The 15643-nt window shown below is 38.7% G+C and overlaps 1 protein-coding gene across 1 annotated transcript in view; it reads left to right on the top strand.

Annotated features, from left to right (window-relative positions):
* Positions 1-15029, top strand: part of CTNNBIP1 (catenin beta interacting protein 1) — a 28159-nt gene extending 13130 nt beyond the window's left edge. Inside the window, exons 3-5 of the mRNA XM_010122254.2 lie at positions 1128-1249; positions 1724-1814; positions 12737-15029. Coding sequence (XP_010120556.1) covers positions 1154-1249; positions 1724-1814; positions 12737-12795 — 246 coding nt within the window. The 5' untranslated portion in view covers positions 1128-1153 and the 3' untranslated portion in view covers positions 12796-15029. The remainder of the gene's footprint in view (positions 1-1127; positions 1250-1723; positions 1815-12736) is intronic.
* The last annotated feature ends 614 nt before the right edge of the window (positions 15030-15643 follow it).

Below are 15643 nucleotides of genomic sequence, written 5' to 3'. Positions count from 1 at the left end.
TGGTGATACGGCTTTCTCCACTTTTTACTACTGTTACTTTCACGCTAAGTAATGTGGGTTGTAAAGCCTATCCCAGCAGCTGCTGCTTAAGTTTGCATTACTTCTGACTCACTCAGGAGTGCCTATGTGTAATTTTAAACTGTTTCCACACCCAGATTACTTTCCCTTAAAAGTAATAATGAAAATAAAGTGGGAGGAGAGGTTGGTAATGACTACAGGAAAACATTATGTGGAAAACTGTTTGAACTTGCTGTGATAGTCTTCACTAAGCATGCCTCATGTCCACTGTATTCCCTTGGTTACTAAAGTCCAGGAAAGCAGATTTATAGCTTAGTATACAACCGGACCAGTTCTGTGAATGAAAACTAATTGGAGAGCTGTTCTGGAGCTACTTCTGTGAGCTGTGCATGTGGAAGAGTGGCTGCTCACACCTCCGTCCACAGATTCCTTAGCGGGCGTTACATTTCTCCAACACACGGTGCTTGTAAGAGGTTTGTTACGCTGCTGTACGAGTCTGTTGTTTGAAGCACTATTATTTTCTAAATTTGAAGTTAAGGTTTTTACTATTGTTGACTTAATAGCTCTTCTTTCTGTCCAAAACCATTTTACAAATTTTATTAACTTTTACAAATGTGCAGTGACCATCTTTACATGATATAAAGAAGAAAAAAAGAGAGAGGAGAAAGGCTTGAGAGTTTAGATTTGATCCAGCTTTCATTTAGCCATTGCAGGCTTGACAGCTATGCATGCTGCATCCTGTTTTCATGTTGGTTGTGCTTATTTATGGGGAAAAAACCAAAACCACGGGGTCTTCTGTCAGTGTGATTCTTTCATCTAGTTGTTAGAATTGTCCTTCTCTGCTCCTGCAGTAATGTAACAACAGATAATGAGCTGGTAGGGATGTGAACATCAGCCTCTTTGAATGTTTGAGTCACATATGTGCAGCCCTATTTTGCTGTTCAGATTTTTAAGAATTTCTCTGATGAAGCATGTGATACCTTACTCTCCCAGGCTATTAAGTGGTCTGCCCACTGGCAAAAAAAAAATAGGTAGTTTGGAAATGAAACTTCGCTGTTTTACCCCATTACCTATTTTTAGTTTGTCTTTTTCTGATCTTATGTCTTCAGGAAATCCAGGAGCTGGCAGGAGGGGAATGAACCGTGAGGGCGTCCCCGGAAAGAGTCCGGAGGAGATGTATATTCAGCAGAAAGTGAGAGTCCTACTCATGCTGAGGAAGATGGGATCAAATGTAAGATGCACTGTCATAGCCCAGATTTTGTGGCTTTCCAGACATAGTTTTGTAGTAACTGGAATAGTTCTTACTGAGATGGGGAGGTGATCATCTGGTTTTATTGCGGAATTGCTTTAGCCGTCATTGCTTTAACCATTATCTGCAGTTAAACAGAATTAACTTTTGCTTAATTCAGGCTTGTGATGCCTGAAACTGAATCTGAGCATTTGATAATTTCTGTATATGCAGTGAAGTTTTTCATTACTGGAAAACCAGAAAAATAAAGCAACTGTTTTAAGGCAACTTGGATCTCTCCATGAATACAGGATGTACCAGTTTGCTGCTGTGTCCTTGCTGATGGTATCGTTTGCACAAATAACAGATTAAACTGTTGAAAAGTAGAATAGAGGCAACTGTGGTGTTTCTTATTGGGAAGTCGGAGATAATATCTTCATTTTCCTTTTTGCTGACTGACTCTTTGTACATTTCCAGCTGACTGCTAGTGAAGAGGAATTCTTGCGCACATATGCAGGTGTAGTGAATAGCCAACTTAGCCAGCTTCCTCAACACTCAATTGATCAGGGTGAGTACTGGATTTGTTTGCCTTGTGTTTATCTAATCTGTGAGAACAGTCTCAGAAAATACCAAATTTAGGTTCCTGTATTTCTGTAATAAAATGTCAGAAACTTAAACCCATCCTGCAATCTGGGATGTGCAAGTCATTGCCTGCTCTAATCTTTGGAAGAGAACTAGAGTGTACTGTTCAACAGGTGGTTTTATTTTAACAAGTTAAGTCAGTCTTGGATATACCTAAGATTCGTTAGGGTGAAAAGCGTAATTAAACATCTTATTCTCCATGATAACTCAAAACATTGATGGCCAAAGTCCTGTGAACTGGAGGCACATATATTGCTTCCTACTCTATGTAATACGTTAAATAGAAATAAATTTTAACCTGATTTGATTTTTGCTGTAGGTGAAGTTAAATTCAGGTATGCAGTAAGTCCCTCTGGTTCTGCATGTGTCTTACTGTATTCAGGATAGATCCTCTGCGTAAGATTACTTTCATCTCAATTTTTATATTTCTTGTTAAGCTGGACATCTGTGCTTAAAAATAAACAAGTTTGGGGGTGGCAAGTGGAAGTGAAGTACAATGTTACTATCTCAACAGAGTAAGAGAGAAAGTTTAGCAATAGGAGGAATTTGTTTCTCATTGCATTTCTTTAATTTCCACAACATAATTAATTCCCAGACAAGGGCTGTAGACATGAAATAGGTTTGCAAATCTGCTTTGGTTTGTTTAGATTCCCATTGAGAGGCTGAGGTACGTGCTGCTTTTGTGAATTCTTTCCAGAAGTCTTGGTAAACAATTGTGTGGCACTACTCTGAATCTACTAATCTCTTTTGAACCTGAATGTTTCTTTCTGATTTTTTTTTCCTTCCATTTGTAGGCTTCATGCCAGATCACATTCGTAATATAGGATTTGGTATTGAAGGAAAATTGTAAGACTTCAGCAAAAATTTAATATAGATCTAAGACACTTAGAAAACCATTAGAAACACAACCTGCACAAACTTGTTCTTCAGTTTTAAGCCTGTGTGTTCATTCCTCACATAGCTGGGGGATTGATGGAGGTAGATATACTTGTATATTTTGGCTCAGAATTCTTAAACTTTTCTGCCAGTCTAAAGTGAAATTTTGCCAATTTCTCATAAAAAACTGGGGAGACTTCTTCAGTTAAGAAAGACTGTCTTAGTTGCAGTTGGCATTTTTCAGCATTATCCCTGAAGCAGTTACATTTCTCACAATGAAAATGTATGCTGAATTACCTGTGCTTGGCCAAAGAGGAGATAGTAGGAACAGAAGTCCAAGCAGACGAGACAGATAATTTGTACAGCTCTGCTCCTGCACAGCTCGGTCTAACTTTCTTGTCTAAACTGTCTGGTTTTATTAGCTGTAAAATTATATTTTCTCACTTTGCAGAGGGCTTTGGAGACTCAAAAAAATTTGAATTTTAACATAACTTTAAAAAGTAATCAAAAGAGAGATAAACAGTTCAATTTACTTCTAGACTCACTAATCACACAATACAGGAAATACAAGAGCTTAATATGTTTTTTAAAAAGTTGTCTTTGTACCATATTTGAACAGATGCTAGCTGATTTTTCTGTCATCATTTTCTTAAAGTGCTTGAAGATTCTTAAAACTTTGTCTGTAGGGAAGTGAAGTCCTCCCTGTTGATGCTTGCTTTGATCCAGTCTGAGACACTCTGTCTTTCCTGGGAGATTCTGCCCAACAATCCACCTTCGATCCTCCCAAATTATGATTAATCTGGTGGTCTGACCATTAAGATTTTTTCATGGTAGGGGAAAAAAGAACTAAGAAAGAAAAAGGTTAAATATTTAGAGAATTGGGAAGGATGTTGGTTCATTTCATATTCTGATGTGCCGTCTCTCCAAATTAAGTAGTGAATAGCGTGAAGAACAAATGAAAATGAGGAAACCTAGCCAAACCTTGATTCCTTTGGAGAAAGGTGAAACTGTAGTATCTGTATAGACATAAACAACTGTAATTTATTGCTCAGTACTTTAATTTCCTTAGAAATCTCTCCAGATCTGTAGCAGTCAGTTATGATAATTTTCCTCTGTGCTCTTAGGTGTGGTGGCTCACGCAGCAGCAGTCATTGCCATCTGTCTGTACCTTCTTCTGTATCCTGCTGGTGTAGAACAGGAAGGGTTGATGATGAAAGTCTTGGAAACAGAGAACACAAATTGCGTAGGTGTCCAATTTACCATCTTAAGGGAGATTCTGTCTCCACTAGATGGCATTATCTTGCGCTGAAAAACCGCATCCTAAGTCCACGCGTTGAGGTACTTAAAATGTTTTGTGTTCTTTAGCATTGCTTAAAGGAAGTTTCTTCCTTTTCTGCTGTTTTCATTGAATCTCCTCTGGAGGGTTTTTTTTTTTTCCTTTATGCAACTTGCCTTACACAACAACTAAAAGGTACTTTATTTATGAGTTGGCCTGTTAGTGGATTTCACAATCATCTTTTCCAATAGTAGGACAGATTGCTCTCAGCCTAACTTGTCCCAGACCTGTTTTAGAGTCATTTTCCTCCAGCAGGCACACAAAACACAAAGCTGATTTTATGCCCCCGTTTCGTTCCAAAAAAGGGAATGACATTCTTGGTCTTAGCACTCTAAAAGCTTTGTTATAGACGTGTAAATTTTTGTGTGTCACTTAAAAATTCTGTAGTCTGGCTCCAGAATTACAGGAAGGTTATTTTGTTTTGGTTTGGTTTTGGTTTTAGTTGTTTTTTTTTTTTTTTTTGGAGAAAAATGTAGAGGATGGATGGTCTAGAATTTTGTAAGTGTATTGCAGTCTCTGTTACAATTTTTATGTTTTTCTTTGTTGTGCATCCATTAAATATTATCTTAGAACATCTGGCTGGTGGCCTCATAGTAATTACTTGAGGTAGGACTGCTGAGCTTATCACTGTCTGGTGCTCCCTACGATGGTTTCTGACAAAGGCCTGTCAGCTTCTTTGTTGAGTCTGTTTGACCACAGGGAGTCACTGCAACCTATGTGTCCAATACATATTTGCAGCAATGTGACAGTGCATTCAAGAAATTTTACACTTGTCCCTGCTGAATTCAAGTGCTTGTGCCATAAACCTTCAGTGAGCCACTATTAATAACAATATCTCTGACATTTAGATACTCTGCTTGCTGTCTTAGGGTTCAGCAAGAGAAGTTTCTTACTAATTTTGATCAAGAAGCATCTTAGAATACCTCTGTAGTTTTTAAGCAAGCCTGAAGTCTGACTCCCCTCAGTCTGACTCCCCTTGTACTTATTTTTATAGGAAGAGGAGAAATTAAACTTTTGATCTTTTTATTTCCCATCTTGCTTTCAAAAGGATTTAATCAGTTCAGACGTACAAAATTACTGTCTTTCAGGATTGTTTCCCGATCTCCTTTAATATTTGAAATGTACATTTGGAACACCTTCAACCTTGAAGCATCTCCATTGTGCACTGTTGAGTGAATCTTGTTTTTCTGACTGGAAGCTCAAAGTTATTCTGATTGCATTGCTGAATATCTTTGTGTAAATCAGGTAATAGTGACACATGTCCAGGGCTCTCTAATGTGCTGTAGCAGATATCAAATTGATATCTGCTTTCTAATTGATATACTGTCTAATTCATATACTTTTTCTAATTGAATACTGTCTTCCTAGTATGTGTTCTAAACTATTTACATTCCTAGCTGCAACATGTATTAGAGCAACAGATCTGTGAAGGGATCTTGCATGACCAGAACATGTACTTCAGTCTTGAAATAGGTGGGTTTGGTGTTTTGTTTTTTTGTGGATTTGTTTTGGTGTTTTTTTTTTTAATTCCAGCTCTGTTTACCCTTTCTTTTCGGTATACTCCAGAATCCCAGGAAGTGCTTAGTGTCTTGACTTTGTTACACTTCTCTAGAGCTGCTGTTTCCCTAACATGGGCTACAATCCACCAAGAGCAAGGAGCATTTACACAATTCAGATGTATGAATTCTGTTCATAGCTTGATATTTTGTCTATTTTTATTAATACTTGGGCCAATTCACACATTCTCTTCTTCAACTGATCCAGACAGTCGTGTTGCATCCGTGACAGGTTTGAGGCTTATCTGATGTGTTAAAATTACTTCATTATCCGTTGAAAGGTGAACTGCTAGCAGAGGGGATGAGATCTCAGTAGCCCTCCTGGGTTATAAAACTCCAAGCTGAAGTATTTAATACTTAAATTTAGTATTAATTAAGAGACTAAATATTAAGGTCATGCTCACATTTTTTGATAACCATTTTATTTTTCAATCATTGCTGTAATGTTATTCACACCTTTATGAAAGTGCAAACTACAGGGCATTCTTCTTTACTCAAGGAGCTTTTGAGCTGACATCTGTGGGTGGTTTGGTTTTTTTTGTTTGTTTGTTTTATGGCTCTAAGAATAACTGAGGAACCCAAAAGCATTTCTGTTCAACCAGTGTGTATGCTAGAGAGGGGATGTAATCATGAGCTGTTTTGAGATATTAGCATATTAGTCGTCTTCCCTGCATTGCAGCAAGAACTAACGCAGCTCAGACTCATTAGGTTTCTTGAGCTTGAAATGATGAAATTAAGGCTTTCTCACATATTTTTTTAATACAAGCAAAATGTCTTTCAGGAAGTTGTATGCCCAGAAGCATGTCCTGCATAAAAACCTTATTTCCTGTTTCCCAGTTACTTGCATATCTAAATGGTAGGCTAGCACTTGGCTTGCTTAAGTCGCTGCTCTGGCAAATCTGCAAATGGAAGCTGTGCAGCTCGTAAGCACGATATGTGAGTTATACTAAGACCTTGGTGATTACAGCCCTGTTCCTATAGCAACAGGAGTGTCGTGCTGGTTCTTGAAGAAAGCGGGTCCCTTGGGTAGGGCAAAGCTGAGCTGCAAACACATGCCTCGGCTAAGTTAGACGCGTTCTCTGAATGGTAGGGCATTAAAAATGAACCCAGGGTGCTTGTGGAGTTAGGAGGGAGACCATGCTCATAACATACCAGGCAGTGATGGAGAAATGGGTATAGAGCTCTTCTCAGTCTAGTTTTATTCTTCTGAACACAATGCTTGTTTTAATGTGCTCCTCCTCTTAGCAGTGCATATTGTATTTTTAGAATGCCAGACTAGGATCCTAGTACTGGGAATTTTAGAGAAGAGTTGATGTTCAGAAGATAGTTGCTGGAAGGTGATTGAAGAACTTCTTGTACAAAAAGATCTTGAGGGAAGTAATTTTTTTTTTTTTTTAATTTAGCAGTATTCATAAATTCATTATAGGCTTAACCTTCGGATTTCTAAAAGATATTTGAGTTTAATTAATTTTGCAGCTGACTACAAACAAGTCAGGTCTGTGTATCTGTTCATCATTCGAAGAACACTTGGAAATAGCAGCTGTTAGGTGCATCAGTTAGCATCTTCCTTTGTGTTAAGGTAGCGTGATTTTAATCCAGCTTGTACCCTACTGGCTTGATGTCGCTGTAGCTAAGTACTTGCTGTGGAAAGCATCAGCTTCAGTCATCTTGGTGAAATTTTCTGAAATGTAGGTGAACTGATGAGCAGTTGCATGTGCTGAGCTCAGTGGCTACCTACAGTCTCTGCTGCTGTGCGGTAAAGTCATTTCACCTTCAGATCATCTTGACTTGCTCAGACTGAAGTCCAGGTGGTGTAAAAGAACTACTAAATCCAGCAATCCAAGGAAATGCAATTAGAACCTAATTGCAGTGGGATTTTTTTGAAAGTTAGTGGAGTAAGACTCTCACTATTGCTTTTTAAGACAGGACATAGGCCTACCTGTTAATTATTGTTAATTTATAGTAAGGATGAGGGTGAGAAAGTGTAAGGCAGAAGAAGGGGGAGAAGAATTTGCATGTCTGAAAGTCTGTGACAATTAACGCTTTGCTCATGAAAGAAGATGGGGAATATTTTGGGGGGTATATGTAAGTCTCTATTTCAGTGCAGAAATGTGTGCCCAGAAAAGGGACAGCTGTGGAGAGTGAAGTTGGATGTATAGGTTGTAGGAGGTCAGGTGTAAGTGTGCCTTTTTCATTGTTCTATACATTAATTACTGGAAGTGCAAAGCTCAGTGAAGGATGTGCTAAAAGTAAACATGGTTCACCGTCCTATTGTCTTAGGTGCAGGCTTTTGGCAATGTGCAGCTTAACTTTGTAACCTGTGCTCTGCTTTTTAATTTTTTTTTTTACTTGATTAGAAAGAAAACATCCGTTGTGGGAGCCAAGTGGGACTGCAGCAGAAGCTCTGTTCACTAATCCCTGTTTTCCTTTCACCACATGGAAACCCTTTCTCTATTCTCTGGAAATGTTTGCGTTTGTACATGAGCACAGGCAGCTGTAGAATTGCTTAATGAGCAGACCTGTTAGATGGGTTTCATTTACCTCTGGATAGTTTGCATTGTAGGACTGGACTTGAACAAAACCTGCTTTTGTGCTGAGAAATGTGGATGACCTTTTTCTGGACAGATGTCACCCAGGTTTTTTTGCTACAGGACATCTTCAGAAATAATCATGCTTCGTAAGTGGCTTCTGGAAGGCTGAAAGCACTGCTGAGAGTACTCCTTGGGTTTGCAGACTGTGGTCTTAGTCTTGCTTGAGTTCAGTAGAGAAGTTTTCCGTTCTGTTTCCAGGTCACTGAAATGCTCAGCTGAAACCAGTAGGACTTACTGCCCTTCAGGAGGTGGTGGCATTGTTGTATTATAACTAATTGACTTATGGACATGAAGGTATCTTCCCTTTTTGCACTTCCCCTGAACAAACTGGTTCTGGATCTGGGGAATACTGTTGCCTTTTGTATCTCACTCAAGAGTCACGGTGCTTGTGAAGAATGGAGAAGTGGTGGATAACGAACTCTCTCTTTTGTTAGTGAATATAAATAAGGTCACGAGATGCAATGCCCAGAGGGCGATGATACGCATGTTGAAAGTGACTGGGCTGACCTTGTCTGGAAACTACTGGTTTTGGCGTGAAGTAGATGGTCCTGTACTCGTAACTGCATGGTGGCATCAGATTTGATAGCCTGCAAGAACTTTCTGTGTGGCTGCTGTTGTTTGGATAAAGGCTATATTTCTCTTTGTAATAATGTTATCACCTCACTAAGGATTAAATTGGGTCTTTAATGTGTAATCTTAAAAGAAATCAGCATAGGCTTGAGTCTTGACTGCAAGGTGTTGTTCTGTTGGGTGCTGTGCCCTCAGGTTACCCACCCACTTAGTTGTCTACCTGGAAGGTAATATTACCTTTTATTTGATAGATCAAATTGTCTTTTTAAAGGCAATTGCCAGAGGCTTTTGCAAATGCTGGGTTGTATATAATTCCTGCAAATGAAAACATTGGCAGTTCTACTAAATGAGAAAAGGAACTGAGGAGCGAGCAGGAAATAAATCTGTTCAGAATTGTGTCTAAAAACCATTCTTTACTGATCTTATTTAAAACTATACCGTGAGACATAGAAGTATATAACTTCTAATCTTTTTTTTTTCCTTCCTTTCTAAAAGAATAGCTAAACTCCCTTTGCCACCTCAGGTCTTTACCGCTACCCTGTTCGTTCCTGCGTATTGTTTTGCTGCTCCTTGGTGTTTTGGCGGAACTTTCTAACTTCATGTTGCCATCAAATTTCATTAGGATAAGACTACTTTTCTCTTCCAGATCATTTATGAAAGTGTTAAGTAAAATTCATCCAAAAGCCGACTGTTGAGAAAGTGCAGTCATAATCTCCTTTTCAGCCCAATGATTTATCCTTTCAAACACAATTCATAATCTTTCCTTAATGAATTGTTTATCCACCTTGGTTCTTGTACTGATTGCACCTTCATTTAAAAAGTGCTATATGGTAAACTATGTGTTATCAAGTGCACTGTATTCTTTATTGTACTCTTGCTTTTTCCTCCAAATAGAACACAGTTTTAAAATCTGGCCTTTTCTCTTTTCCTGTTGTGTGGACAAGCTGTATTTCTTGTACTTCCTTCTCGTTTCCCATTCAAAGTCTGGGCAAATAGCAAGTTATCAGAAGTTCGTATTGACAGCGACGCTGGTATTGAAGCTGTGCCAGGTGGGCCTAGAAAATCAGAACAGGAGCTGGCTGAGTGCGAACCCGCTCTCCTGCGGTAGCCGTTTTGATAGCGAAAGCCAAAATGAACTGCAGAATTCCCGGCGTCCTTTGTGCCGAAAGCTATTTCTGCTCATCATGGGTTTTAAACGCCTGCGTCCTCGGCACAGTGGGCTGCACGGAAGAGCAGTGCCGAAAGCTGAGATTGTTTGGGACAGGCAGAAATATCCCAATGTGTTTATGGGGTTGCATGATTATCTAGAATTAAATTGCCCTTTCTGCTTGAAACTTAAGGATGCTTATAAGACTTTTTTTTTTTATATTTTGACCGTAGAAAGGGGAGACCTGAGGAAAACAATCAACATCTGTTAAGTAATCCAGCTCATCGCTTGTGCTAATGTGACGTCATGTGTGATGCTGCGGTTGCTAGGCTACTCCAGCTGCTCTGGACTTGCATAGCAAAGCCTCCTTGGCTTTAAAGGGAGATGCATGTGAAAAAATACAGTGGCATCGGCCGTGCTTTATGTGCACTCGCTTTCTTAACGCTTTTAAATGTCATTACTCCCTCCTCTTTTTAGCATGGACTTGTTTTTCAGAATCCTTGCAAATAAAATTCTTCTTTTTGTAGGGGCTACTGGTTCTTAGGCATTTAAAAAAAAAATCAACACAGCAGAGCTGGATTGTAGTGCTATATATCATTTATGTTTTGATCAAGGAAAAAACAGTTTGTGGAGGAGATGAAAAGCGAGATGACTGCAGGGCTTCTGAGTGTTGGCAAGAGAGAGCATCAGAGCAGTTTTTGATGTAGTCCTATAAGATATGGGTCCTACAGATGAAAATCAAACTACTGCTTGGTCCATAATATTTCCTCCTTTGCTTATAACTCAGTGTATAAAAATAAATGTGGTCGCATTTCACAAGCATTGATTTAGTTTTTAAGGCCATTAGCAAGGGGAATTTACAACCTTCTCTTCCCCCCCCCCCCCCCCTTTTTTGGCTGCTTTTCCTTCTATACTGCAACTAAAGAGCAAATTAGAGAACTGAAAAAGGAAATTAATCTAGCTATAGCAGATGAGGAATTTTTATTAGTCCCCTCTCTTTTACCTTGTATGCAGGTGTATAGGCAGAAGTTGCTTGGGGCATAAAGCTGAAATCTGCTTCTTGATATGCTTCAAGTAAAAGACTGGAGAATTTTTACATGCTGATGCTTGATCCAAGTTGAATTTGAACTTTCCAAACGCCAGTAGGAGAGTTCTGTAGAGCTGCTCAGTTACCTGAATGGGACAGGCAGTCGTTGTTGCTCTTGACATTTCCTATTTTGTTGTCTAATCCTTTAATAGAAGCTTTAAAGAAAAACTTATTAAGCAAAATTATCCCAAGGAGATCAAATTAATTAATGAAGGCCAAAGTGGTCATAGTGAGTCATCTGTTAGACCGAAACACTTAGGATCATTTGAATGGATGAAATAATTTTTGGAAATTATAGACAGTGACTGGAGGATTCATCGTATTTTATGATCAGTTAGATAAATGCTGTTAGAGGATCTGCAGATGAAAGAAAGCATTTACTTTTATCTGACTTTCTCGGGGATCAAATTTTTACCAGAAATCAAAACTACTGCACTCAGCCCTTCAGGGTTGTTTTCCAGTTCTTGTCTAGACTAGAGATATTGATTTAAACGGCTGCTTTGACAGTACCGTGTGATGTATTTTTATTTCCACGTTGTCCTGAAGACATTTCTCTTTAAGTGCCTCTTAGGCCATGTGCTATAGTTAGGAAGTCCAGAGAGATTTTTTTTTTTTTAAAATGAATATCCCAAAGTATCTTTTTGAAGAATGAGAGCTTAGCATGCAGTGTTCTTTACAAGCCTTTATCAGACGTGATTCTCAAGCCATTCAGGCCTTTCTGCTATAAATGCCCACTTGAAAGACCACACAAGTTTGAAAAGACTTGGAGATGGTTATAGGAAGGTAATAACATCTTTCTGTGCTTAGGGCACATGGGTTTTGATGGTAATTATACACAGTTGATAGCCTCAATTGAAAAGAAAAAAAAAATAAATTAAAAATCCAATAACTGAGAAAGTCCACACACTGAATTCTTCTGGAAAAGATTTCTTCAGGCTAGGGATAAAAGCATTACTTAGCAAAGCTGAATCTGTTCCTAGGGCAAATGGAAGCCCTCAGTTTGAAAGAAAAGACTGCGATTCCATTAGAGAATGGAATGTTTTCAAGACATGTTAGTTTATAACGGCTGCTTAAATGATTTTTGAGTGGCAGGGCAGGGGGCACACCAAAAACCTTTCAACTAGCCTGTTAAAACAATGTCTATTCTTAAAAGCAAAGAGTAATGAATAAAGATGAAGTAAAGAATATCTAAATTTCACTTTAAAAGGACAATTTGATGCATGGGGCAGTACAAGTTTAATTGAACGGTTGAGTTCCTCATACTTCGGAGAAGCTCAGTGATTCTCTTAGGCAGTGCCAGAGTTTACAGGGCAATGAAACAAACAAAAATATTATCTTTACATGGCTGTGGTGACAATCCTATGTTTTTTGTTTTGTTTTTTTTTCAAGTCTTACTGCTTGGAAATACGTGAAAGCAAGGAAGTCTTAGTTTTCTTTAAAAACAAACTGATTTCTGTAGGCTTGCAAAGGAACGTTTTAAATCTACTGTTGAAATGTTTGGACCACTTCAGGTTTCACTCCCAGAAAGATAAGAAAACACAGCTTTGTCTTCTTTCTGTCTTCTCTTTCTTTTCCTAATGATTTTATGGATGTGTAGAATGACAGTTTGGGTACTGCATCTATCCACTTGTTCTTTAAAGGAAGTAATTGCGGCACACGTTTTCCTGTACCCATTGTTATTACAGGTGCTGAGGATGTTGTGATGGCATTTTCCAGATCAGAGACAGAAGACAGAAGGCAGTAACTACAGGACACCTGAACGACACAGAACTGGAGAGGACAGTGAGATTCCTGAAGACAGAGGAGGATGGCTGAGCATTAGTAATTCCCTTTGCCCACCCTAATTGTTCCTTGGTATTTTCTCCTTTGTAATTTTATTTCCCTTTGCCTACCCCTCAGAATGCATCTCACAGCCATCTGTTCCTATAAGTTTTTGCTGCTCAGCTGGGCTGTGTTAATTAAGGACAAGCCTAAAGGTGTATTTTTGATTGGCTCAAAGGGACAGTGATTGGCTAAAGGAAGACAATTTTTCAAACTTGACCAATGAAAACCTTTTATCTTGCATTTTATTTTATATTTTAAAGAAAGTCTCTTGACATCCTACTTCTAAAGAAGCTTTTCATGCTGTGGTGCTTATTTAGGTCAAACTTGTGAATTTGAAGAGGGTTTGATTTGGCTGCATAGAACTGGAAGCAACTTGTGATTGGTTGACAATGCAAATGCTTTCTCTTCAGTTGGCTTGCAGGTATTTTGCTGACTTCGACATTTTCATTGCAGAAAACTGATGTTTTGGTGCATTGGTTATTTCTTTATACTTATTGACTTGGAGGGAAAAGACAAATGTGCTTTGCAATATTTATTACATCCATACACATATCAGTGCTTGCTTTTTTGGGTTTGTTTTGGTTTTTTGATTGGCTTTGAAATCATGTTTTTGATTTCCTGTTGGCTGCAGTGTTTCTGATGCAATGAATTTTTCCATACTCATCTGCTCTGTGGCCTCAAGCTCTTTTGGGAGCACGTGTCGAAAGCATTTTTAGTTCACGAAGCCTACCTGTTTAAGCTGGAACATGGAGATCACCAGCCGTCTTGTGCTACTGTGTGGGCTGTGCTGTGAACTCCTGGTGGACCTGGCTGTTCAGGTGGCTTCTCTTTGCTTCTGACAGAGGAGCTGTAGATATTTTGCAGGAATTGCAAAAAGGAGATCTATGGCTGTGATGTGAATTTGCCAAATTTGTATAGAGGATATGCGAACTTGTTTAAAATACGACATATAGTTCCACTTTAACCCTTTAACTGCTGCACAAGACTAGCTCTCACATAAGGAAAATTAATGATCATTAACTTAAATCCAACTTGCACTGGGCTTTAATAAACTAAGTTTCTAGACACTTGAAAAATCGCATGTGGTTTGGCTCCTTGCAACTGTTTGGTGATTTGGAGATTATCCGGATCCTAAGAGAATACCATTTTCTTCAGGCACTGTTCCAAGAGGCAGTAGCGCTGCATTAAGCTGTCCAAGAGCGAGTGTACAGGTGACACTCCCAGGTTTACTCTGTCAGTAGTTGCAAGGCCTTAAAACACACAGACACACACACTTACAAACTGAAAAAACCTGCAGTGAAATTCCCGAAGTGCACTGACTGTTCAGGAACCTGCACATAAAATTTCTAGCACTGCTGCCTAAAACCTAGCACTTCGGGTTTTTTTTTCTCATGTGTGCAGGTCATTTTTACACTACTTCTAGATTTCCCTGTGGGTTGCACTGACTTTAAGATGTTTCACAATCTATTAAAGCAGAACTCCATTCACCTGTTCCTAGTTCCTTTCATATGGTTGTTAATTATTTGAAGTAACAATTCCAGAATCTGACTGTGACAACATGACCGTTTTCATGGCAAGAAATGGTGATGACAGAATGCTGTTGTGGTCTCAAATCGGGGAAGAAACTTGAGAGAACCGTGGAATGTATGCGAAAGGAAGAATGGACTGGTGAGCACAAGGAGGGAAATTATCTTGAGCAAATAAATACTGTGTAACGAGAACAACTGTACGTCTATTTGTGAAAAAGATCCTTCTGATTAATTTACAGCTTTGTAAAGTTCAATGTGAAAGTAAATCTTTCACTTCTGTTTGTGGGCCCAGATAAGAATTTTTTTTTTTTATTAAAATAAACCAGGAATGAGCCCAAAAGATTCTTTAAATTTTGACCTGGTTGCCTAAGAGGTACTTTAATTTTAACTTTGGTGCAAAGTGGGGCAGCCCTTAAAGGGTTAATTTTGGGGGATATGTGTGTTTCTGGCTGCTGGCTGGATTGTGGTGGCCTGTCATTGTCGAGCTAACATGCATCCTCCATGTGTATCTATGGCATTTTGGAGCTGTTAAATCTTTTCAAGGAGAGAAGTGAAGTGTTTATGTGGTTGAATCTTTTCACTAAAAATGTAACTGTTGGGGGGGAAATACAATTTTTAATAGCTACTCTTGTTTCTTATTGATTTATTACACTGTTAAACTGCCAAACGGAAAATACTTGCTTCACCTTTGTGGAAAACTTCCACGTAGGCTCCAAACTTGGAGTCTTGAGTAATATGTTGAGAAGGATATCTTGAGAAAAGGCAATGTGTTGTGTAACAGCATGATTTGGGATTCAGAAGGAGATGCAGCCTCTTGAGAATACTTGTTTGCTTTGTTACCTGTGTGTTCTCCTCCTCCCTACCGGTGATTTCTTAAATTTAAACCAGAGCTGGAAGATTTGTAATAAATAATTCATAGATAAATCAAGGATATACATACAAGGATATCCATACAAGTGGAAAAGAGGGCTTTCCGATATTCCCTTTGAATTATATTTCTAAGTATTTATCTTTTTGCTATGAAAACTAAATCCCTATTACCACTCTGGAGCCTGCATTAATTGAGAGGTAGAGAAACCTGCACAGAGGACCCCAGCGTGGTTGACTTGTTTATTATATGTACAGATTTCTCTGGCTTTACCTTTGTGCTTTTGCCTTCTCAGGCAAACCATTACAGATAAAAATAAGAAATGCAATGTTTTAGAGGTCACAGAAAGATTTAGAGCTGACTCAGATACT

The sequence above is a fragment of the Chlamydotis macqueenii genome, chromosome 21, assembly GCF_036417535.1.
Source record: "Chlamydotis macqueenii isolate bChlMac1 chromosome 21, bChlMac1.mat, whole genome shotgun sequence".
NCBI classification, from domain to species: Eukaryota; Metazoa; Chordata; class Aves; order Otidiformes; family Otididae; genus Chlamydotis; species Chlamydotis macqueenii.
This window is presented reverse-complemented; position numbering and strand designations above follow the sequence as displayed.